General features: G+C 37.9%; 1 protein-coding gene across 2 annotated transcripts in view; it reads left to right on the forward strand.

Moving 5' to 3' along the window:
• Positions 1 to 27,915, forward strand: part of LOC103134251 (glypican-6-like) — a 98,235-nt gene that overhangs the window by 64,590 nt on the left and 5,730 nt on the right. The window contains exons 5-8 of one of the 2 annotated variants that reach the window (XM_016668608.1): positions 2,699 to 2,829; positions 3,496 to 3,639; positions 5,231 to 5,260; positions 27,645 to 27,781. In XM_016668608.1, the coding sequence (XP_016524094.1) occupies positions 2,699 to 2,829; positions 3,496 to 3,639; positions 5,231 to 5,260; positions 27,645 to 27,781 (442 nt within the window). The remainder of the gene's footprint in view (positions 1 to 2,698; positions 2,830 to 3,495; positions 3,640 to 5,230; positions 5,261 to 27,644; positions 27,782 to 27,915) is intronic. The other variant, XM_007546413.2, reaches the window with a different exon arrangement.

Below are 27,915 nucleotides of genomic sequence, written 5' to 3' on the forward strand. Positions count from 1 at the left end.
TATATATATATATATATATATATATAGATAAGCACTTTAATTCTGTTTATTGCAACTCGCTCAGCTAACCTTGTGCAAAATCAAGCTAATTTGAAATCCATTCTGTTCACATTTTTTCAGGATTTTGAATGCAACATGCTTTTTAAAGCCGTCGTTTATGATGCATGAAAGAAATGCGAGGTAATGAGAAGAGCCGTGTGTTTTACAAGCCCTTCCGGCTTTTGGCCAGACAATTTAATAAACCTCTATCCTTCCTGCAGCAGATGTGCTGGGCTTTCAGTTTTTTGTTTTTTGTTTTCTTTATTAAATCAACAACTCATCAGCACTTTCTGCTGTTTGTTTACTCGATCAAGTGGATCTACATAAAAATTCAATTTCCATCAAAAGCAGTCATGATTGTAATGAGTGAGGGGGGGAACAGGAGAAGTAACATTTTTGGCTGTTTGTCATACTGGTTTATTTGAAATTGCCCCCAGCTATAAGAACGTACTAACTTCAAACCTGTTCAAACAAACAAATCCTTACATTTTAGATCCTTCAACCAGATGACTGTTATATTGGGAGGATGGTAAACGGAAGACCATTGCTGGTAGAAAGCCAAAATAAGTTCTGTTTTCCACAAAATGAGATCAAAACAACTTTTTTTTGGCTTGCACGTAAAATATTATGTTTGGTTGAAAACTCACACTGCATATCACCCTGAACATAATCTTTGCTGTGAAACTTGTTGTTGGCACCGCTATGTTGCCGGGAAGCTTTTACTTTAGCAGGAACACAGTCACAGTTGATGGGGGGGGGGGGGGGGGGGGGGGGGGAAGAGGAAAAATTGAAGGATCTGAATAGAGCAACATTTTGACAGCAGACCTGTTAGAAATGTTTCCAGCTTTATTCAAAGAAGAGTGGAAACATGAAACCCATTCATTTGGCTGACAAATGGTCATGTTTTAGTAACTTGAACCGAATATGTGGTGTTTATCTTGATCAATAGCTTGTTTTACCCATGCATGAATAGTTCTGTATACCACGAACTGGGCTGGCAAAGTACTGAAGTATTTAAAGAATTCCTACAAAAGAGCAGAAGCAGACTTTTTCCAGTTTTTTTTTTTTCTTTTCAGCGTAAGGTAGTGGAGCTCAACATATCTGTAGCTTGAGAACCCACCAGAGGCTTGGGAAGACAATAAAAAGAAAGCCTATTAACCAATCCCGTAACCTTTGGTCTGCTTGAAAAGCACTTTTCAGATCGGGGCAGGACAAATTCACATAAAATAAATCCAACTAATTATGCAAGGGTTGTACAAATAAAGAGAAAGGCAATTTACATAACTGAGATGAGACGCACCCTGATAGCATTGTCTTTGGGGACCCACATGAAACCGTTTTCCTCATTGTTTTCTAGAATAGTTGTTTTTTTTTCCCCTCATGATAGTGGACTGCTTAATACTCTTGTGCTAAATTGTAGAAGTATTCATTTGCATTTATTTTATTTTCCATATTACACATGATAAAACCAAAAATCTTCAAAGTTACAGGACATCGTGTGATAGACAAACTCAGAGAAATTCACAACTATGATGTAGAATAAAATAAATAAATAAAGCTGACATATGTGCTGTGCATTTTAGTTCTGCCCCTCTCCCCTGAGGTTCAGTTCAACCAGTTGCCTGTGGAAGTCCTTTAATTTGCCAATAAGAAACTATCCATCCAGGACAAATCCAGTTTTTCTGTGAAAGCCTCAGAGAGTTATTGGAGAAAACTGGATGGCAAGCAGCATCATGAAGACAAAGGGATTGTAGCAGAAACATCAGGGGCGAGGTTCTGGAAAGTTTGAAGCAGAATTGGATGAAATAAAAACAATTTCTCCAGCTTGAAACATTTAATAGAGCATCTACTGTGGTCCACCTACACTAAAAGGCTCGGCAAGGAGAGCATAAATAAGGAATTCTGAACGATCTAGAGAGATCCAAAGCTCAGTTGTGATGCTCTGCAGGTCAAATATTACCAAAGCTACTAGCAAATCTGGCTAGGAGAGCCATTATATGAATACTTTTGTTGACACAAAGTCGTAAGGAATTTGGTTTAAAGTTTTAACCACAAGTTGGGGACGCACCATGCATTCGGAAGAAGGCGCCCTGTTCAGGCAAGACCAAAATTAAACTGTTTGGTTTACATGCAGAGCGCTACGACTGCTGGTATGATACTGCTGCTGCACACCACCCTGAATGCACCATCCTCACTCTGAAACAAACCTAAACTTTCAGGCAGAGCTGCAGTGAGATGGTTTAGACTGAACGCTGTTCATATGCTAAAATGACCCTGTCCATGTCAGTGGTGGCAAGACTTGTGTTCCCAAATACAAAATCGAAATCTAATCTGGCTGAGCTTCTACTGCCTTGCTTTGAAAAATGCAAAACAATTTCAGTCTCTGTATGTGCAAAACTGGTAGAGATGCCTCCAAAAAGTAAAAGGTGGATTTTTATTTCAAAATAATTTGATAACCTGGTTCCATTTTACATAAACCCTCTATTTTTCATAAAATTCCAATAGAAATACCTTAAAATTTGTGGGATCCTGCAAGACACTGTCTCTGTGCCATTACAGCTATCCTTTTATCACATCCATTACTAATCAGATGTGTGTCAGTCCACACCCTTTGTCTCATCCCTCTAACCTGTTTTTTTTTTTGCTCCCACTGTGACAGATGCCATGCTGCTGGTGGCGCAGAGGCTCGAAGGGCCTTTCAACATTGAATCTGTCATGGATCCGATTGATGTCAAGATTTCAGAGGCCATCATGAATATGCAAGATAACAGTGCCCAGGTTTCTTTCAGGGTAAGTCAGATATACTCCACAGAAAAATGGAAGCTGCACCGTACACATTCTGATGAGGTCCGCTCATATTTTCTTAACAAAAAAAAAAAAAAAAAAGCAGTTTGCTCGTCACGCTGGACTGTGTCTAAGGTGTGTACAACACATTCTAATTATGCCAATTTAGGTTCTGAATTATATGTTTTGCATTGGTCAGATAATCATAGTTTAGCTAACAGTATTTAATGTGTTTCCTGTGTTTTACTGCATTTCTCCTTGCCCACAAAACTGCAGTTAGGAAGGGAAAAAATGTAGGTGGTTGTGAGGAATATTTTTTCTGCCTACACCGATTTAGATGCCAGTTCCCATTCAGAGCTCAACGCTCTGTTGACTGCCTCATTCAACAGATGCAGTTTTGTTGACGGTTTAACTAGATCTGTGGTGTTTTCCCCAAAGCCTGTAAAAACGAAGCCCTTCCAGCTTAAATAGCATTGACCACAGCTTTTAACTCCCTGACTTATCAGTGCGGTTACCTCAGCTTTGACACATAGCACCGTCACTCTGGTGGTGCGGACTGAATGATTCAGGAGACTTTAAAAAAAAAAAGACGCTGCATGTTTTCTCCTATTTTCAGCATCCACAGCCATCCAGACTGCTGCCAGCTGTGTGCCCGTGTGTTTGTAATTGCAGGTTTTCCAAGGCTGTGGCCAGCCGAAACTTGCAGAAATCTCGAGGTCTGCTCGTGGTACTTCGGATGTGTTCAACGCCCGCTTCAGGCCCTACAACCCGGAGGAGCCGCCCACCACTGCAGCTGGCACAAGCCTGGACAGACTGGTAAGGACATGGGGTGAAACACTGCCGTTTTCGACCAGAACATCGTAAACATCATTCGTCTTTCTGCCTCGACGCTGTTGATTAAAGCAGGTGATTTGCCGTCGTAAACCCCTGGAGCCGGAAATTAATTCTTTTCACTTGTCCTCTGTTCAGCCCCATCTATCGATTTTTGTTTGTTAACGAACCAACAGCTTTACCCCGAGAGGGCGGCGAAGGGTGGGATGTGATCGGTGCCCTTCTTGCGATTGTGTACTTTGCAAACAGAAGAGAAAAGGATAAACAGTGACGGATAGATTTTGCAAGGCTGACCAAAATATTTCTTGCTCTAGAGCAAACCTTTATTTCCAGTCAGATTGTCTCCGTGTTTGTTCATCTTGATGTTATTACAGGAGAATCCATCTCAAGTAACCTTGAAATCTAAAATGTTGAGTCATGTTAAAGGTTAACACGAGGGTTGGAGTCCAATTTAGCTCTGACAAAGCTCCCATCTTGAGGCTTATTTCGAGCCATACTTTGTCAACTCCTTTCAGAAATCAATATGGAGGGACTGTTGGGTGTCTGTAGATATTCACAGAGCCTTAAAGTTTTCAAACCCCCTTTTGACTTTTGTCATTTTCTAGCATAATAATAATATTTTAAGCACTTTCAAACAAATCACTAAACATTAACAAAGTGATAAAAAAACAACTCCAGTTAAAAACAAATATAAAAACAAGATAAGAAAACAAATACAACAAGGAAATAGGATGTAAAGATATAGGACTGAGTGAACAAGTGGATTTATCACTTCACTTTAAAACCCTCCACAGAACAGGCAACTGGTAAAAACCAGACCCTGGTCCTCGTGCAGAGGGTCTGGGCTGTTGACTGTGGAGAACCGATTGCTTCCTGGACTCTATTGAAGTTTTAAATTTATCGCTAAAGTTGGAAGGAGGTTTGAAAAATACGGTTGGAATTAGGGTTTAGGCCAATTAAGTTATGGGTTTTATGTAGCGATTTTATTTAGTGGTATCAGATTAAAAGGGGCTAAATACAAATCCATGACTTCTTTATAAGAAATGTTGAAAATTGTGTATCTTTTTTTCCCCCTACTTCACAATTATGCTCTGTTTTGTGGTGATCTTTCATAAAAAGAAATCCCAATATAATTCATTAAACTGTGTGGTTTTAATGACACAATAAAAAAAAAATAAAAAAAGACACTGTATTTGAAAAAATAAATGACCCGATTTTAATCCTTGGACCTGCTTTTAATACCAAAATTATTGGTATATTTTTTATATTGCATCCTCAAAACAAAATGTGCCATGTTCTTGATAAGTTTTTTATTGGTTGCATATCTGGGAAAGTTGTTGTTTTAACAATAATTATGGATTTTTGAAGTAACACTGGCACACATTAAATACTTTGATGCAGTGTTAATTATATGTTGTTGTTCATTTTGATTGACTACCAGAGCATTTTTGATCTCCCTTGTGCAGAAGAAGCCTTTTTGTTTGAAGCTGTTTGTGCTCATCAATTGATTCTTCCATCCACACCTAATTAAATTAAAAAGGATTTTCTGTGTTTCTGCCTTTTTGCTGCAAACCAGAGGATGGTTTGGAGGACGATGCAATTCAGTGTAAGATTCAATATTTGTTGTACTTACTCTTTTTTTTTTCTTTTTTTTTTTTGCTTGGTCTGTTGTTTTGTGGCGTTGTTTTGTGATTTAAGGCTGAAAGGGAAAATAGCCTTTTTTATTTAGCAAATTCTGAGAGTTTCAAACTCTATTTTCAGTATATCCAGCCAATAATAAATATGATCTGTTGTCACAGTCATATTTTCATCTCACTGGACTCACATATGCCTGCATATGAGATGTTTTATATGAGCTATATTGATAAAAAGACACTTAATCTAAGCTTTCAAAACAAACAGACCTTGTTTGACACATCTGCGGTTATTTCTGAAGTCCAATTTAATCTCCTGTCATCCCTCAAGCCAAGTCAACTCCTGGAGAAACAAATCAGGATATTTCCCACTGCAACTTAAGTGCTAAATGTAATTTACATAGATTACATTAAATCAGGTTTTAAATTCATCTATTGCAATTTCATTAAATAAGTTTACAACAGCAACAAATTACATTAACAAACCAACCTGATCCACCCTGTCCTGACCATGTGATGCTACAAAGAGTATTTCCCAATGGTGTATTTACCACGTGCAAATGGAAAAGGAAAATGACTTTCCATTTAGCTGAGTTTGGCTTCATGCCCTTACCTTAGGTTTGTTTTAAAACTGCAACTTCATTTGTCGTAGGATTAAAACCTTCACGTCGCTGTTATATATCGACTCGTTGTTTATATGCGGAGCAGCAGCAGATAAGTCCTGCTGCCTGCATTATAAGTTTTATTTTACTATTGTTTTGAAGTTATTTTAAAATACAGAATACAATTGATATTCTCCATAGAGAATGCAGATCCTTACCCTAACTCTGAGACTTTCTAAAGGCTACAGCCGATTCTGAATCCATCATCTTATAAAGGTTGAATGCTCAACAGAGCAACTTCGCTCTGCTCCAGCCTTTTTGTTTTCTTTTCAAAGTCTTGCTCTCTCTCTCCCTCTCTTGCAGCCTGAATGAGCAGAAAACATGTTACGACATATTGTGATAAATAAAATGCCCACTATAAATTTCTTCTTGCATCTATGTACAGTGAAAAATAATCTACCCTGTCAAAACGAAGGGAGACTATGAATTTCAACCAAGTGATCCCCAGCAAACACAAAAACAATTTGCAATCATCATAACTCCCTCATGTTTCGACCCAAGGTGCTTATTGTTGCATGTGACATTTTTTTTGTCACCGATTGTGACCATTTTTTAAGCATTCGTTTTTATTTTGGATCATGATACGGACATTTTGTGAGACTTATTAAATAGCAGTTCTCTGATAACGATATATGTCCCACTAAAACAAAACTGTCCTTTCTTCTTGCCAGGATGAAAATGCATACATTTTATTAATTTAGTTTGTGCCATTATTTATTCAAAAACAGTTGATGGTTTTTTTGTCACAGGTATCTTGCCACTGACGCAGAAATTTCCTTTACATTTTTTTTTTGTGAGTTGCCTACTGATGCTATTCTGCCTTTTCTGTGGTTCCTCGCTCGCATTCCTACAGTAAGAAGAAACATTGTACTGTATCTAGGCCACATCTGGACATATAATTCTAAAAGCTCATATAATCCACGTAATTTCTGCTTTTGCTTTAAGGTTTTCACAGTGATCTATTTATGTTCTTAATAAATTTAGGATTATTTACACATGATAAAGAATTAAAAAGTGGATGTTTACATCAAGGGAATATTTTACATCGTGTTAAAGATTGCAATAATATTAGACAGCATTTAGTAAAATCAGCTGCATTTTGGCAAAATTTAGCTGGCAGATACTAGAAATGCTGACATAGTGTTATATTAAATAACAATAACCTATGCTGGTTTTATTAGTTAAACATTTTGAGATCAAATAAAAACATGGCAAGCTAATCTATTAAATTACACTGAAAAGCATACTGGTCCTGTAATGGAGTGGTGACCACTCCACAGGGTAAACCCACAAGTTTGACCAATGTTTGACTTCACAATTATAATTATATTTTTTCATTCTGCAGTGATGGCAAAAAAATAAACACACTGTCTATTAATTCTTTGGTTTTAACTATAACGAGGTAATGATTACTAGACTCTAAAACAATGTTGGTCCAGCCTCAATTACACAAAAGTACACACGATAGATGGCATCGTATTATTGTTTATTATACAAAGACAAAAAGAACAAAAAACCTTAGGATTTAAAGGGATATGCTTTGTTTTTATTATGACCTTGAGATTTCAACAAAAGACTATGTTTTTTCCCCCAGTTTCTGAAGACATGTCAGTGACTTAAAATAGAGCTTTGGGGTAATTACGGCTAGTAGCTACAGTCAGTAGCTGCAAATCCCAGTAATGTTGAAACATCTGTGTGAAAACATTATGGCATGGGTATGTTTTTCCTTGCCTAATTATAATGTAGGCGCTCATTTCTCACTGTGCTACAGGACACACGCTTTTCCCACAGGAAGCTTTGGTTTGAGCTCATTTCTTTATTTCCACCCAATAATGAGGGAGAAGTTCAAACACAGACTGTAGCCGACTCCGTTTGCAGGCCTGTTACACCTGAGAAATGCCAGAACACAGCAACTTTGGTTTTGGCGGCAGCTTTTCCTCTCAATACACATCCTAACTGACACCACTGCCTGGTGTTTATTTATCTTGCCTTCACAGCGTACAGCAGAAAAAGGTGGAAAAGGGAAAAAAAAAAAAAGTTGTCAGTCTTTCTCTAACAGCTCTGTCGTGCCTTCATTAGCGTGACAGCATTTATGTGTTTATGCTGCAGCACTCCCTGCAGATCTGAGGTCTTCCCACAAGAGCTCCTCTTTGTTGTCCCACTTTCTGTCCTCGTTTACATTCTGGTACAGGATAATTACCCGCGACGGTGGCACCGCTCAACCTTGTGGAACTTGACGATGGCTTAAAGTGTCCTTTGATAAGAACTTCTTGTCTGGATTTACTGTGAAGTTGGTGAGTCAAAGAACGCGCGAGGAAAGGCAGGAAGTGGCAGTACTCATTTCTGCCGTTGCTTATAGAGGAGCCTGGAGGAGTAGACCCACCTCCGGCTCAATGAGCCATGACTGTTTAATTGCCTGACATTCTGTCAGAGCACACACCCTCGAAGCTTGGGGAGAAATGGAGATTTTAAAGTCCAAAGAGGGGATAAAGGCTCGGCACGCTGTCAGGCTTAGAGGCACGTTGAAGATAAGGAGTGGAGCCTTTAATTTGACTTTTGTAACAAGTTTTATGCTGTTGAATTACTGTAGTTTCGTAAAAGGTGTTCCTTTTGTCTCCCTTGTGTGAAACTGTTTTTACATGCATGTGTGATGCAACAGGAAAGAAATGAAAGAAACACACTAAGCGCTGACAAAAGAGAGACTCTGTTGAGAACAATATTTGTTAATTTAAACCATTCATCCATGACTCTTGGCTCATCAGCTGCACTGGACTCTGTTTTTGCAGCACGTTCAAAACAGTTTCCTTGAATAAAAATGCATAATATATCCGGAGGACTTTGTATTTAAATTCAGAAACTTCACTCTCTTTGGTGAAAAAATGTTTAAAAAAAAAAAAAAGCCATTTGAATGATCCTATGGTTTGAGCAGTTTGCATGTTGAGGTGAGTTATTCTAGTATTCAAAAAATAATCACTTTCTTGTTAAGGTCTGACAACATACAGTAGCATAAAAGATCTAAAAAACAAAACCCAACACGTCATGCTCATTGTGTTAAGAAGTTCAAGAAAAGAGAAAAACAAAAAGGCGAACAAACAAACAAATAGGTGAAGTCCATGAGCCTCCTACTCTGATCGCACACTGGTCTCACGTTTCCGAAATCATTGGCTCGTTGGCTTTTGGGAAAATAATATGTTGAGTGATGAGAAGACAGTGAAACCTTTTGAAAAGTGTTCTTCATGTTGCATTTGGCAAGAAAATTACAAAACATGTTGGTGAAAGACCATCTCACTGGCAGTCAAATGTAACAGTAGTAGTGTGATTCTTCTGGGTTGACTTGCTGCTGCAGAACCAGGACAATTTGCCCTCATTGATTGAACCATAAATTTTGCCCCCTGCCAGACAGTCAAGAATAGTCATTTCATAACCTTACGGCCTTATTAGTTTTAGCACAATTATTGTTTCACATAGATGAAATTGTGAAACATAAAATCATCATTTGAATGCTGCATGTTGTATTTTTACTCACTTTATCTTTGCTGGAAATTAACATGCACAGTATGTGGTGATCCAAAAAATGTTGATGTGCGGAAAAGAATAAAAAAATCTTGATCAAGTCTGTAAGGGGCAAATGCTTTTTCACAGTGGTTTATCCTCACATATCACTTCAGAGTGGTTCAGAAAGTTGTGCTCAACATAAAAAAAACCAGAACTGAAACACTGCGGTTACTCGGTATGCATACAGGTTTTTGTTTTCCTCTGTCTTCACACATCAAATGGAAAATCTATAACTGTAAACAAATTTGATCTCACTTCTTCCTGGACACATCTAAATGTTGACTCCCATCTACTTTCCACTGTTTGTCTCACTCTTTTGCAAACTGCAAACAGTTTCGAAAGCAAACAATCAACACTCGGGCTGTCTGGCACCCAGTCACGCAATCCACTCCTTGGTACATTTTTAAACTTGCTGCAACTATTACCGTGAGCGGTTTGAAAAGTGGAACAGAAACGAATTTAATATAATTATTGAACATTAGTAGCTCGTAGCATCCGCTGTGGCATGAAACGGTTAACATTCCCAAGAGTAAAAAGCCAGTTGGGAACGTCATACATTCGTTTTTAAGGTGGACATGCATTACCTCTGATTGTTGTTGATCAAATAAAGTGCAAAAATGTGATCAGTTATTAGATAAATCTAAATCTCCAGTTTAGCTTTTACCATACAATTTGGCCCAAAGTTTGAAATTATAATAAACACAAGCTATGTGCAAGTCTTTTTTAGATATAAAATAGAAGAGGAATACATGGGACAAACTGCATTGAAGGTGGGCATTGAGGAGGCTGTAGAGTGTGTGACCCTCGACGCAGCCATCACGGGTTCGAATCCTGGTCCAGTTGACCCCTGTCTCACAGACCACTTTCTTGTCTGTCTACTGTGAACTAAAGACATCTGAAGTAAAAAAAAAAATCCTTAAAAACAATAATAATATTACATTGAAGTTTGTGATTATAATGTGAGACGTGATATTTCTACTTTGGGAAGGCACAGTATTTGCAATGAGTGTTAAATATTCAATGTAAATAAAAATAAAACGCATGTTGTTCAGTAAGACTTTGCGGAAAATAACCTAATTCTGTCCTCCTCACTGCAACATTAAATCACTTTTCGTCTTCCCTTGCTGTGGCTTTTACTTGGTGGAAGTCCAGTCAGTCAGAAAATAATAATTAATCTGCTGGACAGCGTTGGATAAATGCCGAGAATTGATGCCCACTAGCCAGGAATTTTACACTTTGTTGTCAGGTTCCTCCATGATCGCGTTTTATTTTTCCGTCTGTCTTGGCAGCACAGTTTCTTACCTTGAAAACTCGCGGGTCAATAAATAGCTGCTAAGTGTGACAGTGGGATTGTTTGCGGGCTTTGTGACAGACTAGTGATCTGTTCAAGTTCCTTCTGTGCTTTTTAGCTGAAGAATGTGTTGAAGTCTTCTATGACTATGATTAGGACAGCCTAGAGAGCGTGAATAAAGGAGAGAAAGGTGCAAAAAGCAAAGTTTTTAGCTAGGTTAAAATGTGTTTTTTGCTTTGTGCTGCTAAATATAATCTCCAATTCGCTGTTTGTTTTTACGATAGGATAAATGAATTGTTTAAGCAACTGAGCAATAGACCTCTAGCAATAATATTATGACATCGAGAGGAATTGAGTGTTCCTGTTGGCATTTTTTTTTTCTTTTCTAGGTTCAAGTGAAGAGCAATCAGAGAGTGGTTTGTAGTCAGTCATCCTGGACGAAAACAGAAAGACAAAACCACATCCACTCCTCTCGAAAGTCCTGACCCTGGAATTAAACTTCTGCCATTCAGGAACATGTCAAGCCACTGAAACATTCTTGTTTGGGATACATGTAATAGAAGTAAAGTGGGCCTATCCACAGCTCCATTTTCTCAGTTGTTGTATCTGCAGACTTTTGCCCAGCAAGGCATGTAATTACGTAGATTCCACAGATTGTAGCCATAACTGATACTTTTTCTGAGACCGCATAAAAATAAATAGTCTGGTTGTGCACATGTGGCACAGTTCTTCAGAGCACCGTTCGACCGTGAGCTGAACAGTTGCCCGGGTTGATGCTGGCACTCGAGCGTCAACCTTTGACTGAGCCTACAAATTTGCTTATGTATTTTTACATGATTTGCTGGTGAAATTAACACAAAAACAATGGATTTACAGGGCAAAAGTGCTGCAAGCATGAGCTTAGGAGACTGAATTATTGATAACATTTTTAGGGTGGTAATGTTTTCTTTTCAAATTATATACTGTACCTGCTGTAGACACACCACTTGTGTTTTAGTGTTGCTATATATTTACTTTGGGCAGATAAAGACATGAAAAAGTTTCTTTTGCAGACGTTATTCTAAGGCAACACTTTCTCAGTAAAACAGACGAGTTTACTGGTGGTGGGATAAATCAAACTTCTATTTAAGGACAAGAGGTCTCTAAAACAAAAATCTGTGGCGTTGCACCACATGAAAATATTTTCCGTTTCCCAGCGAACATAAACCCAAACACAACGGTCCAGTTAATGTGCGCTGCTGAGTGACGTGTTCTCATTTAGAAGTATTGACAATATTTCTTCAAAACATGCCACATGCAAAAGCATTATTTACTTGTATGGTCTAACCGCGGCTCTGACTGCACATTTTCAGCTTAGTGTTAAGTCTGCTTGTTGTCAAACAGTAAACCAGGAATCCTGGGTGGAGTTGCTGTGGGTTAAGGTTAAGCGCTTTGGGGAAAGGTTCCTCAGATTTCCCATGACTTCTCAATGATTTAGGTTTTTTTTGTATTATTGTTTTCTTCTCGCTCTCTTTCAGGAGTAGCACCTGCTGAACTCTAGATCAGTCTTTATGTGGCACCACACAGCTAGAAAATTATTAAGAAAAGAAAATGCGACATGTTTAGATGACGTAATTGTTGGACACTTATTTACGGTACAAAAGAAATGGAGAGCTTCTAGAAGATGTTATGTTGCTTTTTCCAGCTTGTGACCCTGGGAATTAACCACCCTGGCCTGCCACCCAACTCATAGCTCAAAAAAACTTTAACATCTCTCTCTGGAGGCATTGGATCCATGTTGTAGGATTTTGTTGGACCCGTCCAGCATCTTGTATTGTTTCACAGGTGCAGCAAAGACAGAGCTGCACCCGAATGTGTTCTTGGAGATTGCTCCGGGTTCCCTGTTCCAGGCTATACATATCTTGTTTACTTTCACCCTTTTGCATTAATGCTTGAAAGAATCATTCCTCGTCTGAGTCGCCCCATGAGACAGGTTTAGGATCAGATTGTGTATGCTAACGTGTTGGATGTGTAGGAAGGCAATCCTGGAGCTGTACTTAAATAAGCCTGCATATCTTTCAAAACCACTGAAATGAAACACGGGGGCGTTAGCCTTGCTTATTATATCTCTCCTTTCTATGTTGATGTTAATAGCAACATTATTGCTCAATATCAGCATTTTTGTTCAATGTTTTTTTGTTGTTTGGACATTTTTTTTTCTACAAATAGATAAAATTATTTATTTTCAATAAAATATATTTCAATCAGTTTAATTATTTCTTCAGTTTTTGCTTTAAATTGACCATACATACCATGAAAATACAACAATGAACGCAAGCTAACACCCTATGTCATCATTGTGGATGTGTAGCACAACACAACTCTAGAGGTGCTCTCTACAAAGTGTGTATATATATATATACATATATATATATATATATATATATATATATATATATGTGTGTGTGTGTGTGTGTGTACAGTCATTGAGCACTTTAGGTGACTTGTAATCAAATATCACCTCATCCGCCGACACATGTAAGTTTCAGAGACGAGCACTCGCACAAACAAAACGCTGGGACAATAGTGGCTGTGAGTGTTCTTTACTGATTGCATGAGTGAAAAGTTAAACCATCTGAGTAGGAGAAAGGAGCTGTTTATGTAAATGACTTGGAAGTCGAGCCCTTTTTCACTGCGCACCCCGTCACTTCTTACAATTAAATAACGCGTGACAAACATACAGAGAGACAAATCCCACAGCGACACAACTCAATCAGGATGATGGGGTTTTCAATCATACTGTACTCAGAAGCTTTATGAGCTTGGTTGTGTAATGGCAGAAATGCATCACACATGCTGGATTTGTCAGAAAGCAGTGACAGCTGAATAGGCAGGGCCTTAGTGTTTAACAGAGGGGAAAATAAAGTGAAATAAAAGAAAAATGACTTGACGTATTTATTTTCCGTGGCAGTTTCTCCACATTTTGAATATATCATATACCCCAAGCATACCTCAGTTTACATATTTCACAATTTAACTGTTAGAAGAAGAAAAAATCTGGCCTGAATTTAGGAGAATAAAGCTTTAAAGTTTAGATGCAAAAGTCTATCAAGGGGAAGACGAGCAAGCAAAGCTGAATTTACAGCAAAAACGTATCAACATATTCAAGACTGAATTCACAAAGTTAAATATAAACCAGAGCAGAATATAAAGATGCACCAAATATGGATGAAATAATATAAGAAAAAAGACACTCAGTCAATATCTCCTGCCGACAGAAGGAACCTGTGATGAATTGTGTTTCAAAAGGAGTAAGGTGGCAAAAATATGTATTAGATAAACCCATCTTCCTCTGGGTGGCACATAGGATGGTAATAACTTGTTGGTCATCCTGACCAAGCTAGCAGAGCAGTATAACTTTTTTACAGTATTAAAGGATTATATCTGGCAAAAATATGATGTCTCTTTTTCAAAGTTTTCAGATGTTGGATGTAAAGGGCCTGTGATTCCAAAAGGATTATTGTAAATATTCAATCTTTTAAGGGTACAAAATAGGAATAAGTGACATGTGCATCATGTGCCAGCTCAAAAACACCAGTCATTTTATACATTGATGCATAAAATTTGTTTTTTTCTTAAAACAAATATAGTTGTTGGTGTACGTACACCAATAAAAGTTCATCTGAATTAGACACTAAATTGGTGGCTAGAGTGATGCCAAAAATAAAGATGAATCATAGCAGAAAAGCAGCACAAACAACTTATTTACCCCACAAGTAGTTTCCTATACCATCACTTTGATACCTCCAGAGCAAACATTTTTTTCCTCATCTGTATTCAAAATGCATCTGCTATTCTGCCCTGTTTGGGTAGCGGAAAGAAAAAAGATATATACATTTTATACTGGCCACTGTATCTTTCTGTAGAGCTGCTGCGATTCAGTTCCTTATCTTACATGCATGTTGCTGTCTTATAAAATGTGTTAAGTGCATCTAAGTTTGAGAAAATGAATCCCGTTTTAGCATTACGTCTTGCGTGTGTCACTTTTGATGCACCCAGATTCTCTGTTGTGAAATGTTTCAGTTTTTTGTATTTAATGATCAGTTGATCAATCAGAGAAAGCTAAAAGCACTGTTAGTGCCCACAAAATAGTCAGATAGCTATAGACTCAATTATTTAGAAAGCACATAATGATGCTGTCAGTTCAGAATCTTTTAGTGCCGACAGTTTAACACAGCATTAATGTTATTAGGTCATTGCGTATTTGTGATGCATGGGAAGGTGATTCTGTTGCATTATTTTTTTAAAGCTGTCAATCTTTGGAGAGTGTTTTATTTCTTTGGTTCTTGAATGCAGATAAGTTATCAGAAATGTTACAATACCTTTTCAAAAATTGGTCTTTCAACCCAAGTAGATTTAGTTACTGTTCCCTCCAGACTTATGATGGTTGCCTTTTGTTTTAAGTTAATAGACTGAAGCAACTTGTTCATTCCCACGAAGCAAAGCTTTTTGCAGCTAAATCATATTTTATGGTAAGATCCTAAAGCAGTTATAGCCATTTTTATTTCATTTGAAGACTCCAAAGGTTTATCTTAAAAAATGCACCATATCATACAGTAGCTGTGAAATGTAATTTCAAGTTTTAAGCTGTTATATAATTAATTTAATTTAATGGTCTTAGAGTAACTATGGATGTTGTGTATTTGTACTCTTTATAGTAAAATGTAAAATCTGTATCTTTGCTATTGTTCAGCAGATTTTTTTTAAAGTATCATGAGTAATATTTGAAGATGTGCTTTTTTTTAGCCAGGTCAACACTTTTTTTAGTAAAACACCACCGTAATTGGTGTTGAAAATCCAGAAGTAATGCAGATGCAGAGTGTTGCCCCAGCTCACAGCAACACCGCATCACATTCTGCTGCAGCTAAACTAGAGACACATCATCACTCTGACTAAATAATACAACATAACTGTTTTATTATGCATTATAAGCAGTGTATACACCATATTCTATGTATGTGTATACAAGTTTCTGTTCTAATGGTTTCCTGAGAGCAACAGCTCTCAGAGCAATGCAACAGTGACAGCCTTAAGAGAATGGACACATTTTTTTGTACTGTAGATTTAAAACAAGTTTTAGTCGTCGGTCAGTCGAAGCAAGTTTATGTTTAGGCACTTAAATTGTACTTATTGTTTGTATGTAATCATCTCAGTGTTGTGAACAGATGTTATAAATAATAGATCATTGCCTTCCCAGCTTAGCAGAGTATGTCATACTCACATTGATGTGTATAGTATGGATTTCTATTCTTTTGTAACACTAAAATCATTTGGACCATTTGTTTATTTTGGCTTGTGCGTTTTTTGTATTTATTTTCGCTTTAACCTAACCTGACTACATGAAGAAGATACTATAAAGAGTCGCATTAAGTTAGCAGATATGCAAATAACAAAGTAACACTGTGATGGATTAGGGCTATATTAGCTAATATACTGGTTTTACTAGTGAGTTATGCATATTATTGCTAAAAGCTTCTGCTTAGAGAATGGCAACTAGCTAAGAAATGCATACACAGCTGAAGGCAGAATAAACAATAGTCAACTAAGACTTTGTTAGAAGAATAAAATGTTTTTCTCCTTTTTACTGTCATTAATGTCATTTTAATTGGAGCATACTTTCACAACGACCCATTAAGATACCAAAACATGCTACCGTTTGATTTTACGTGAGCAGGTATTCGGTAGTACCGACAGAATTCGGTACCCATCCCTACCGCGTACTGATGAAAATCTCATCTTTCCTGCAGTGGTTCCATTTTGTAAAAACAAACCAGTCCAGTGTTTTACAATTATTATATTTGCCTTTCTCCACAGCGCTGACAAGGGGACAGTCCCCTCTCCCTCTGAGTCTCAAGGGCAACACACATTGGAAGGATCAGACATGTATCAAAGGAGTATGGCCCTATTCATTTCTATGCATGAACCCACACTGGCTGCTGACACTCCAAAGCACAGCGCCCAAGGATCCCTTTTTTAATCAGTTAAACCTATCAAAGGCCTTTGTCCAGTAACTTGTCCTTTCTCGGCACACTTCAACGCAACCTCTGTAACGAGTGTTAAAGGCACCAATTGATGTGCATTAATTGTCAAGACACACTGCAAGGCTCCGCGGGTGTGCATTCTCCTTCATTCTACTTGCTCACTAAACATGATTGAGCTTCATAATTTAGTAGAAGAAGCTTAGTCTTCTGCTCCATCTGCACCCTCGTCCTCTCTTGTTTAACTTTAATGTTAAACTCACTTTGCCGTGGCGTAGTAAAAAACATTCTCTTAAGCTGTACATTCGAAATGAATTACAGCTACAACTGGATGTTAATCTAACCCAAATACACAGCTTGATGACATGGAAAAAAATATACAACCAATGCTTCATTAAGTTCATGTCCTACTAGTACATCTGTGATTATGCTTCAGTAAATGCATACGCTGTGGGTCGTTTAATAAATATAGGATTGCACTGATTGCTTCTTCCTCATTTATTTATGTATTTTTAATTTTATTACTAGGCCGTCATTTTGTCACGTGAAACCATCTCGTCTCGTTTCAGCTGAAAATCAAATACCAAGGCAGCTGTTATCTGGAGAAGCGCGGGCTGTGACGCCCAATCTTTCCCACGAACTAATGCTGGTGTCGTCCATGCTCCGCTACATTTCACATGTGTCAATATATTAATGAGGTACACTGGCCCCATTATGCTCAAGGCTTCCCGCCTCTCCAGGGAAAAATGGGCAGCATGGGGGGAAGGCGGGTTTGCCAATGATGGCTCAGTCTGTTCTCCACAGAGTGCAGCTTTCCTTTAATCATCTATCTTTTTCAAACTTCTCCTGTTGTAGCCTTGGGCGAGCCTCACGCACAAACTCGCCACTGTCTCATCAATATTCTGTCACTTTCTTCTCACCGAGGGATCGTTGCCTGATACTTTTTGCGCTCTATGATAAAGCATATTGCCGAAACTGTGCAGCTATCATGGGACTGAGCAAATGGTTTGAGGTTGTAATATTTAAATGGGCCACTGAGTATAACCTGCAGCTCTGTTCGCCGAGAGTAGACACTTGTTACCCAAGTAACAATATAAAACCATTTGTCCATAAATAAAGCAGATGTCGGATCGTGCACGTGAAATATTTAGAGAGGTAATACTAAAGATAAATACAACCATATTAAATCTTTTCAAACAATAAAGAATTCTTTCTATGTCCTCAAATTCCAAAATAGTTGTTTTCTTGTTGAAGTCATAATATTAGATTAAATGAATCCAAAGAGGCACGATATATTTTTATATTGATGCATCCTACAATGGCAGCTATTTTCAGAATCAGTAATTTTTATGTTTCTTTTCTGTGTACAAAGAGATTTGCCGTCACATTGAATTACAGGCACGGTGAATTGTTTTTTTCCTAAAACAAGCAATGAAAACGTTTAAAGCAAAGTTATGCCTCAGGGGTTTTGGGCAAATTTGAGTGCTTAAATTCAGTTCGGTTGTTTCTGACTATGATATGGATTGAAATTAAATTTGACAGCCCCATCATGGAGAGCACTCCACCAAATGTAGCTAAACGTAGCGGCGCAGTCGTGCAAACGCCCCGTGCAGCATTTATTTACAGGAGGAGTTTTTGCAATCTGTTCATGCAATGCTGATAAGCGATGCCTCAACAGTGTTAGTTCCACTGTGTTTGTCGGATATATCATTAGGATGGATTGCGACGCATTTATTCTTTTGTGTGAAACCCAGGCTGGAAATGGGAAAAGATGGGAGATGGAAAAAAAGCCAGTTTCATGACAACTGAACTATCGTTATGTTGTGTATCTGTTCGCAGGGAGCCATATCATTTAAGCCTGACAGCGTTGTCACCGGGAGACACATCAGAAAGAGACACAGCCTGGATTGATGATTTGTTGAGATGTTTGTGTATCAAAACCAAGTTGTCACGTTGTGCTCTGGCTGGTTTTCAAAAAAAGGTTGCACAGCGTTGGCCACGTTTACTGGCACCTATGGGGAAGATGTGTAAAACCTCATAATATCTGCTATTTTTGTTTTATCACCCACTGAAACATTTAAAAGAATCAAGCTTTTAATTTCAGTGCATTTATTTATTTGGTTAAAAAAACTCAGGAAAAACAACTCCATTAAAATTGATGTACTGTATTTTAATTGATTTATTGCTTTGCTTTAGTCTCTGGCCACTAGGCTTGACCAGGACTTTATCTCATAGAAGGAATGCTTTAGTAGTCTGTTAATATTTAATATGCTTGTATTTATTTTTAGTAATAGTTTTCTATTAATGTGACTTGTGCACAAGCTGACATCTACTTTATTTATGGACAGATGGCTTTATATTGTTACCTTGGTAGTCTCTACACCACCCACAATGTAAAGGACATACATCTCTAAAACTCTCTGTTAGAGAACAGTGGTGACATCATGGGGTCACCAAATCTGCACCACCATAGTGCCGTAGTTATATGGGAGATTTGCCATCTTCTTGCCTACCTTCACAAACGTAAGTGCGTGGAATTTGCAGAACTGTGCTGGAATGCTGGAACTTTAACTGGAACTGTGTAATTGTGTGAGGTTGGCCTCAGCTGCATAGTTCTGTGATCTATGCCTTACGATTAATTGAAGGTTCCAACATAAAATGTCCACCTCTCGAGTTGGATTGAAGTCAATTCAACTCATGACCACTTTGAACTTTAAGAGGCAATATGGGACTGGGGAACGCTTGTGACATCGTCCATATCGAGGGAAAAAAAACTGCATCTGAAGCAGCATGAGTCCGCTGTTGCACAGAGGAAACGTTGCGTCAATCTACAGTGTCCGTCTGATCAGAAGAATATATTCATCAGAGGAATGGGAAGCATTTGAAGTATTTACAGCACCTTCTGCATGAGGACACAGAGTTGTGTTCTGTGTTTGGGGTTTCCTTAGGGGAAAATCCCATACCTCTTCTGCCTCTTTGTTTAAGCAATTCTGCCTGCATGACTTGGAAAGCACACAAGGCCAGTGATCTCAACGCTTTAAGTTCTTTGATGGCAAAGGAATGTATAACAGAGTTGAATGGTTAGATGTTTATAGTGCAACTATAAACTAAAAGTAATATAAAAATTAGGTTTCTGACTAAAAACAGGGGTGAAGAAATGAATATCTGGAAAATAAGCTTATCCTCATTTAGTGTGGTGGAAGTCATGTGATGCTGTGGATTCGTTTCTTTTCCTAAGCACCTAGGAGTCTTAATACTGTGTATGAAATCACGCAAATACCACAAGATTTAAATTAAAAGTATGGTGGACTTGGCTTAAAATCTAAAAATGGGCTGTCATTGGGTCTTTCAGCAGGTTGATGAGCCATGACAATGATTGGATTTCACAAGATGTTGACTGTAAGAGTGGCAATAAATTGTGCCTCATGTTTGAGTGTGAGATATTAATGCTCCTGCAATAATATTTTATGAATTTATTTCAAGGTTTTTTACTTGTCTGCACCAGAGTCCGGCACACTATGATCGATCGCAATCAGGAGAAATAAGAAGGGAGTTGGATGAAGCATGACAGCCGAGAGAATGCTTCTAAATATGGACATATCTTCAACACATTGCAAGCATCCCCAACAGCATGTGAAGCGATAGCTTAGTTTCTCTGTGGTTTCCTCTGGTGTATTGTTGTCATCATGCACACTAAACAGCAAGGAGACGTCTTTCTAGTTTCACCTGTTGCAAAGTCACGAAGGGGAAACATAGGTGCTTTAGCATCCTGTTGATGGATATTGATCGAACAAGAACACCCCACATCTTTATGCACTCTGATAGTTACCTCCTCTAAGCAGCACTGCCAGTCACATTTGAGGTGAATGTTTCCAGACAAGGACAAAGGGGACGTGCCAAAGTGGTGGCAACAGCTTTTCAAAACATTACCGCACACATCATTTGCGCCATGGTGCGCTATAGGCCTGTAAATGTTATTTCTACTGAGGCCCTTTCTTTAATATGCTAAAAGAGCTTTGGAGCCAGATGGCAGGTCTTGGTTGAGAGGCTTCGCTGTTAATGGTTTGACCTGAATCATTGTGGAAGACTTTATGACGCATCAGACAAAGTTTTCCCCTGGTAGTTGACAGTGCAGGTTGTCAGCATCAGACTTTTTATGTTTTTGGTTTTTTTTTGTTTGTTTTTTTGTTTTGGGGTTTTTTCCACACACAACAATCAAAAAATGTGATGAAGAGGCAGAGTTATTCTTACTGTGGCCATCCTCCTGGTGAGACAGTCTTTGGTTTTGTCCTCAGCGTGGTCACTGGTCTTGGACAGGCATGTGGTATGGCCAAGGTCTCAGTATGAGCCGAACCAACTCGCTGACCTCAGTAATTCACATGCAGGAAGAATGCTGCTTTCATATCAAAAGAAAAAAAACTATTTTAACACAGACAGGAGGAGCAGTTGCCAGGGAAAATAGGTTGATCGAGGACTTGTCTGGCAATTGTGGTTTGAGTGGTAAGACCTGCTGTCGAGTCTGTGATTAGATTGAACTTGCACTAAATTAGCTCAGACTAGAAGCCAGGGGGATATGCTGACAACCCACAGACATGTGCACAGGCAAGGACTGAGCTTTACAAGAGAGAGTTGTTCTTACAACATTTGAAATATTTTAGAGGGGGCGTGTGGGACATTTGCCAGCTGACAGAACAAGCTTCTATCACTAATCATGGGTATGCTGGGTGAGTTCAGTGTTCAAAAATAAAAGTCCAATACTCATGTTTAAACCCCTTTTAAGTTGTTGACCAATCCAAAATACCACAAACAGTAATTGCATAGTGGAAGGAGAAGAATGTATTGTTTTCAGGGTTTTTTTTTCTTTTGCATTTGTATTCAGCTCACTTTAAGCTGATACCATTAAATCAAATCCAGTTTAACCATATTTAGTTAAAAGTCCACCTGTATGACCATTAACGAACAAGTGTCATCATTAAGACCAAGGAACACGCAGGAAACACAGAGTTGGCAATATTAGAATAATCAGTTCAACAGGGAATCTGGTCAGAGTTCATGGGAAGAGTTAAACAGAGGCCAGTCCTGGAATAAAAGTGTTAGTGGCTGCAAAAAACATGAGACGTGCAGGTCCTTTGCCAGCTTTGCAAATCTGGACTGTAACATTTCTGCCCATTTTTCTTTGAAAAAAATCTCGATATCAGTTGGATTGGATGGAAAATGTCTGTTAACAGCAAATTTGAAGCATTGATGCAAATTCTCAATTGGTTTAAGGTGTTGCCTTGAATTCAAACACATGAATATGCTTTGATTATATGCTTAGGCTTCTTCCAACCTCAAGTCTCTCACGCCATCCAGCAGCTGCCCTGTATCTCTGCATCCATCTTTCCCATCAGCTCTGTGCAGCTTTTTCATCCCTTTTGTAAAAAAAAAAAAAAACATCCACAAAGCCTAATATTGTCATCATGTTGGTTTTCATTAAGCTGTTTGGTCACTAATTTTCTCTAACAAACCTATAAGACCTGAGTTGTTTGCATTGGGTTATATAAAAGATGGACACAGTCTCTGGACACCAAAATACGTCATCTGTCAATCACCTATATCTTCTAAATACACAAAATTCAATTAAGAGTATTTCTCAAAATACTTAAAGTTCCTGTAAACAGAAAGCCTTTAAACCTCCTGACTCAATTATATCTGTGACTCATGCTGTTGTTTTTAGATATAATTACTCTCTGTAAACATTTTCCGCGTGTGTATTCATTTAGGGTAGTTAATTACTTTTACTGCAAGTAAACACTCCCGCGCATTTATACATAAACAGTTTTTTAAAGTGGATTCTGTTGGCCTTATAAGCAATCTTAAAAGTGTGATGGTGTTTGGAGAACTTATATTTTAGCTTTATTGCAATGCAGATCATTGCAGGTGCTACCTTGTGCTGTGTTTATGCAAGATGAAAAAGAATAGTATTTGACTCAGTTAATAAAAAAACCTTCATTTTATTTATTCTAAAGGGTTGTTGTGCAGTGTCAACAAATATGTGAGATACTGTGACTCAGTCAAGGTGTAGTGAATAGGAGGAGGTCACAGATATATGATGGGTGAGAAAAAAAAAAAAAAAAAACCTCACCAAGAAGTGCAGAGCAGACTGAGCCCACACTGCAGATCAGAAGAGAGGAAAATCCAAGGTTTTATTCTCAAATCACCCCTGAATTGGAGTTCTGCTCCAGGATCACGGGTCAGCTAGCCATGAAACCTTCACTTTTGCTTTGGACTAAAGTAAGAAGAAGGGAGAGGAAGGGAAAGAGAGCGAGGAACAGGAAGGAAGCCATGCAGAGTCGAAGCTAGAAGGTAGACAGAAAGAGGAAAACAATGAAATTATTTATGGTTCACGACAGGAGGCAAGAAAATGGGGCTTGTGAGAAAAAACAGACCCTGCGGAAGAAAGGAAATAACGGACGAAGCTACGTTAGAGCAGCTGTTTTTATCCTCATGCTATCACAGAGGATGCAAAGTGATGAGTTTCGTTTTTAAGCAGTTAGAATAATCTCCTTTAAGGATACTTCTGCTTGTATTTTGGAGTTTTGTCTTAATAGTCACATCCCTGTTGCATCCCATGTGTGATTTATTTGGCAAATTCCCTGGAAATCTTTTTTTATTTTATGTGATAAAGTTAATTTATTTTTCAACTATCATTTCTGAGTAGCTATTATTTGCACTGTATTGTCAAAGGGGTGTAAAGATTGACCTAAATGGGTGAGTGTTCCTGCTGATCATCTTATCTGTTGCATAATTAATATGTTTTTTTATTTTATTTTATTTAGTAAGAAAGAGTCTAGTCAGAGGAAAACACAAGAAACATAAGCAGCTAATAAAAGTAAATGTGTTTTTTTATGTCTGTGGTATTTTTATTTATTTTTTATTTTTTGCATAGCACCATAAATTTAAAGTCCATCTGCTAATTATTGTAGATTTATAATTCAATTGCAATGTGAAAATGGATAATAATAATATAAATGTTATAAAGTCAAGAAAGGTTCTAAGTAGGGAGTAGATTATGCAATCCAGAGGTTCATAATGAGCAAAAGGTGCTACAGAAAGCAGAGGGAACTAAATCAGACAAAACACACTTGGCAAACGCAACTGTCAGATCAGGAAATAGAAAACAGGAATATATCATTGTACTGTCAAAAAACAGTACATTGAAACGATGCTTAGCCTGTGTGTCGCATTTCTTCTATTTTTGCTTTAAATGCCACAGGCACACGTTTCAAATCATCAGACAAATTCAAATATTAGACAAAGTTTTGAAATTGTGATTCTCTTATGAAGATAAGGAACTTTCCAAACCAACCTGGCCCAATGTAAAAAAAAATAAAAATAAAATAAACATAACTGGCCCCTAATCATAATAACTGTCTGTGCCGAGCTTGGTGGCAGTAACTCTGCTCAGGCCCTTGGTTTAACTGGAGTCTTGTATATTAAAAGTACATTTGGTCAATTATTCTATTAAGAATTGTTTTATCTCACCCGATGGTTTTCCACCTTGAATGGCCTCATTTAAGATTGTTCCACAGTATCTCAATCGGATTCAAATCAAGACTTTGTCTAGGCCACCCCAAAAGCTCTGATTCTTTTAATGTTTTGTATTTGTTTGAAGTAAACGTGGTGTTGTGTTTTCGATGTTTGCTCTCCTACAGAAAGTAAGTCAGCTTGAGGCCGAGGTGCAGAACCTGAGATGTTCATGGTCTGTCAGACCAAAACGTTGGCATTTACACTGTCAACGGAGAGTCTCCAAAACTACAACCTGCAACAGTAAATCAAAAGGTGTTTCGACTTTGAAGCCAGTTACTTTTTACAAATCTAGAGCAAGAACAGGCATACTGCCTAAAAGCAAATAATAGTAAATGTTGTTACTAGTGATGAAAATGGGAGAACTATGTTTATTTCTTGTAAGTCTTAGTAGTCAGACCAAAAAGTCTGAAAGTCATCAGAAATATTCCAAAAACTATCAGTGAAGTTAAATTCATGTTTTTAATGAAATGTTTCCATCACTCTAAAATAAAGAATATATGAACTTAGAACCAAAGTGCTTTGCAATTTAATTTATTAAAACTGGAGATTGAAAACTCACCATTGAATACTAATCCTTCATATATGTGGCATTTTCTGCATAGGTGGAAAAATAGAAGAAAAAAAATCTACGCTCTTAATGTTTTTTGATTTATTTATTTATTTTTTTGTAATCTGCTTATAATTTGATATTCAGGAATCACACACCGAGAGAACCCTCCTTTCAGCCGTCTTGTAAATCCTTAATATAGAGCAGAGCCATTTTAGCGCCGGAGCCGCTATCACCCCTCATGAAAACCATTTGTAAGCATATCAGTGAAAACAAATACAGAATAATATCCTGGTCTGAGGGGAGGAGGTGGAAGTGTTGTCTTCTGTGCTCCTTGTTGTGATTTTAATGAGGATGTCAGAGCTGTCAGTGCTGTAATAGCTGATTGTAATAAGCTTCTCCCTCATATGCTAAGACAAATTGTTCTGTTGTTATTCTAATGATGTGTTAGATGTGTTTATGCCGTTTTGTTTCCCTCCACATGCGACAGTTTCATGCACTCGATCCCGGTTTAACCGGAGTCAGATGTCGTTAGCAAAAGAGATTGTCGCTTTGACGTATTTTTATTAGTTTAATTTCCAGGCTTCATTCTTGTTGCCGTCAGCTCCTCGTTTACTAGCAGCACACCGCCATCTAGTGTTTATTTGAGTGTATTGCATCAGTATGCATGCTCATTGCATTGACGCTATGGATTCATTCAGCAATGACAGAAAAGGCAGACCTTTCCCAGTGTCATATTTATTTCACTCCTCTTATTTTTTTTCAGTCAACTACCATTTTCAATACTCTAACTTAATCCTAAATGTTTATATTAATCCTATTGGATTCCCTTGAAATGCCGCCTCTAAAACAGTTAGGTTATTCCAGCTGGTTGAAAGAATACAGTTTATTCATTTTGCATAATAAATCCACAATTAAACACATCTTTTTTTTTTTTTTTTTTACGTCAGTACTTCACACGAAACTCATCTCCCCCTCTGTGCGTAAATAATTGTAAGAAGTAAACTGTTTATTTTCTGCAACTGCGCCTAACAGATGTGCTAATCAAATATTTGCATTGCTAAAATGGGAGTCACTCCCAATTAAATTCACACTTTTCACCCACCTCGACAGATGCCAGAGTGAAGCTGTGAATCTCTCTTATTTGTGAAACTAAACTTAATGTGCGAGGTTTAGTCAAACATTGCCAGTCAAAACTCTTGTATTGAGTGCAGCCCTGACCCCTCTGGGCAGTATCAGAGCCGCTGAAGTGCTTTGGCATCAGTGTGACAGGATTAACACATCAAAAGCGGAGTTGGGGCCTACAGCGGCGTCACACAGTCAGTGCAGCACCTTTCATGTTCTGCTCAGGTTCACCACAATTTCACGTAAGCCAACAGCAAGTCAGACGGAAAAAGATAATGGGGCCAACCTGCTGCTATCACGCTTTCCTTCAGCTGCAGTGAAATATGTCAAATTCTGTGTGTTTGATGAAAGATTTGAGTTCAACAAGCTTAAGTCAGGGAACGATATCTGACTGTGTCACATGGCTGGGATGCAAAGGGACCATTTAGGTCTGACATTCGAGCTGAAATTATTGCTGCAAGCCTGCATGGTCTTACTTTTTTTATTATGCAAATATTTAACAGTTAACAGAAGCAAAAAAGTTCAACTCAAGCAGTCTAAGAGGCTTCATGTCTTGGAGTTGAATCCCAGACATTTACGCCTGGAAAGAGTTTGGAAAGGCTTTTCACGTCAAATATTGAAGGCGAATGGATGAATAAAATCGTTATTTCAAATGAGCACGTAACAAATTTAAATGAAAATAAAACAAGTATAAAATTACATTTTGTGACAAAGAAATGATGCCTAACACCATAAAGTGAGGTCGTAGATTATAAAAGTAATAAGAATATCTCTAAAACCCAGCTTTTTCCTGCTTGAAAATGATTTGGAAGAAGTGAATTTTTACCCCATCTAATTCGTTATATACACTTTTAAACTGTTCATATCTACACCTACTGTATAATAAAACTCATCACTCATACCACTGATATACAGCTTCAATGAAAATGCACATATATTTAGGTATGAACTGATGAACTTATGCACGGACAGTTAACGATATAGCTATTACATGTCTGAGTTGTACAGTAAATATGATTATGTTTGGTTAAGACCAAAATTATTCAAATTCAAAATTATATATTATTAATATTTTTTTATTTTTTATTTTACCAATATATTTTTTGTAACTAAGTAACCCAGTCCTGCTACAATCTGTTTGAAAAGACCGTGATGTTTTTTTCTTTACTTGCCTTGTAATCCGAAGGTCCAGCTCCAGCTTCCTCGTGTCAAATGTCAATGTTTCCCTGGGCAAGCCACTTAATCTCAGGTTACCCACAAATCTTTGCAATGAGTGTATGAGTGTGTGTGGCAGTGAGTGCTTCGAGTGCTGCATAGAACTAGAAAAGTACATTCAGCCCATTTACTGTTTCTATTTCAACTTTAAGAACAAATATTCTTGTTTTTCTTTTTTTGGTATCTTGATCTCATGTCAGACACTACTTTGAATATATCTGATGTCTGTGTATTAACATTAATAAACAATGTTTAAGAATTAAAAAAAAGAGATTTTAAATACATAAAACCAAAGCTTTTTCACGTGTTTTAAAAGCTTCACTGAAACACAGTTGTCCTTTTATGTCTTGCCTAACAGCCCCTGTCTTTGTTTAGGTTGTCGACATAAAAGAGAAACTGAAATTGTCCAAGAAGTTCTGGTCGAGTCTGCCCGAGGCAATGTGTGTGGAGGACAGAGTGACTGCCGGAAACGCCAGTGATGACGATTGCTGGAATGGACACACCAAGGGAAGGTAAGGGGACTCCAGCCCCGCAGCTTAATGCAGGCTAACACAAAAGGTTACTTAGAAGTCCAAAGTCTTTTTCAGCGTGCCTGACGTTAAGCAGTCTGATCCTAGAATTAAGAGGCAAGCTTTTCATTTCAGTG

Source organism: Poecilia formosa, unplaced genomic scaffold (genome assembly GCF_000485575.1).
Source record: "Poecilia formosa unplaced genomic scaffold, Poecilia_formosa-5.1.2 Scaffold16, whole genome shotgun sequence".
Lineage (NCBI taxonomy): Eukaryota > Metazoa > Chordata > Actinopteri > Cyprinodontiformes > Poeciliidae > Poecilia > Poecilia formosa.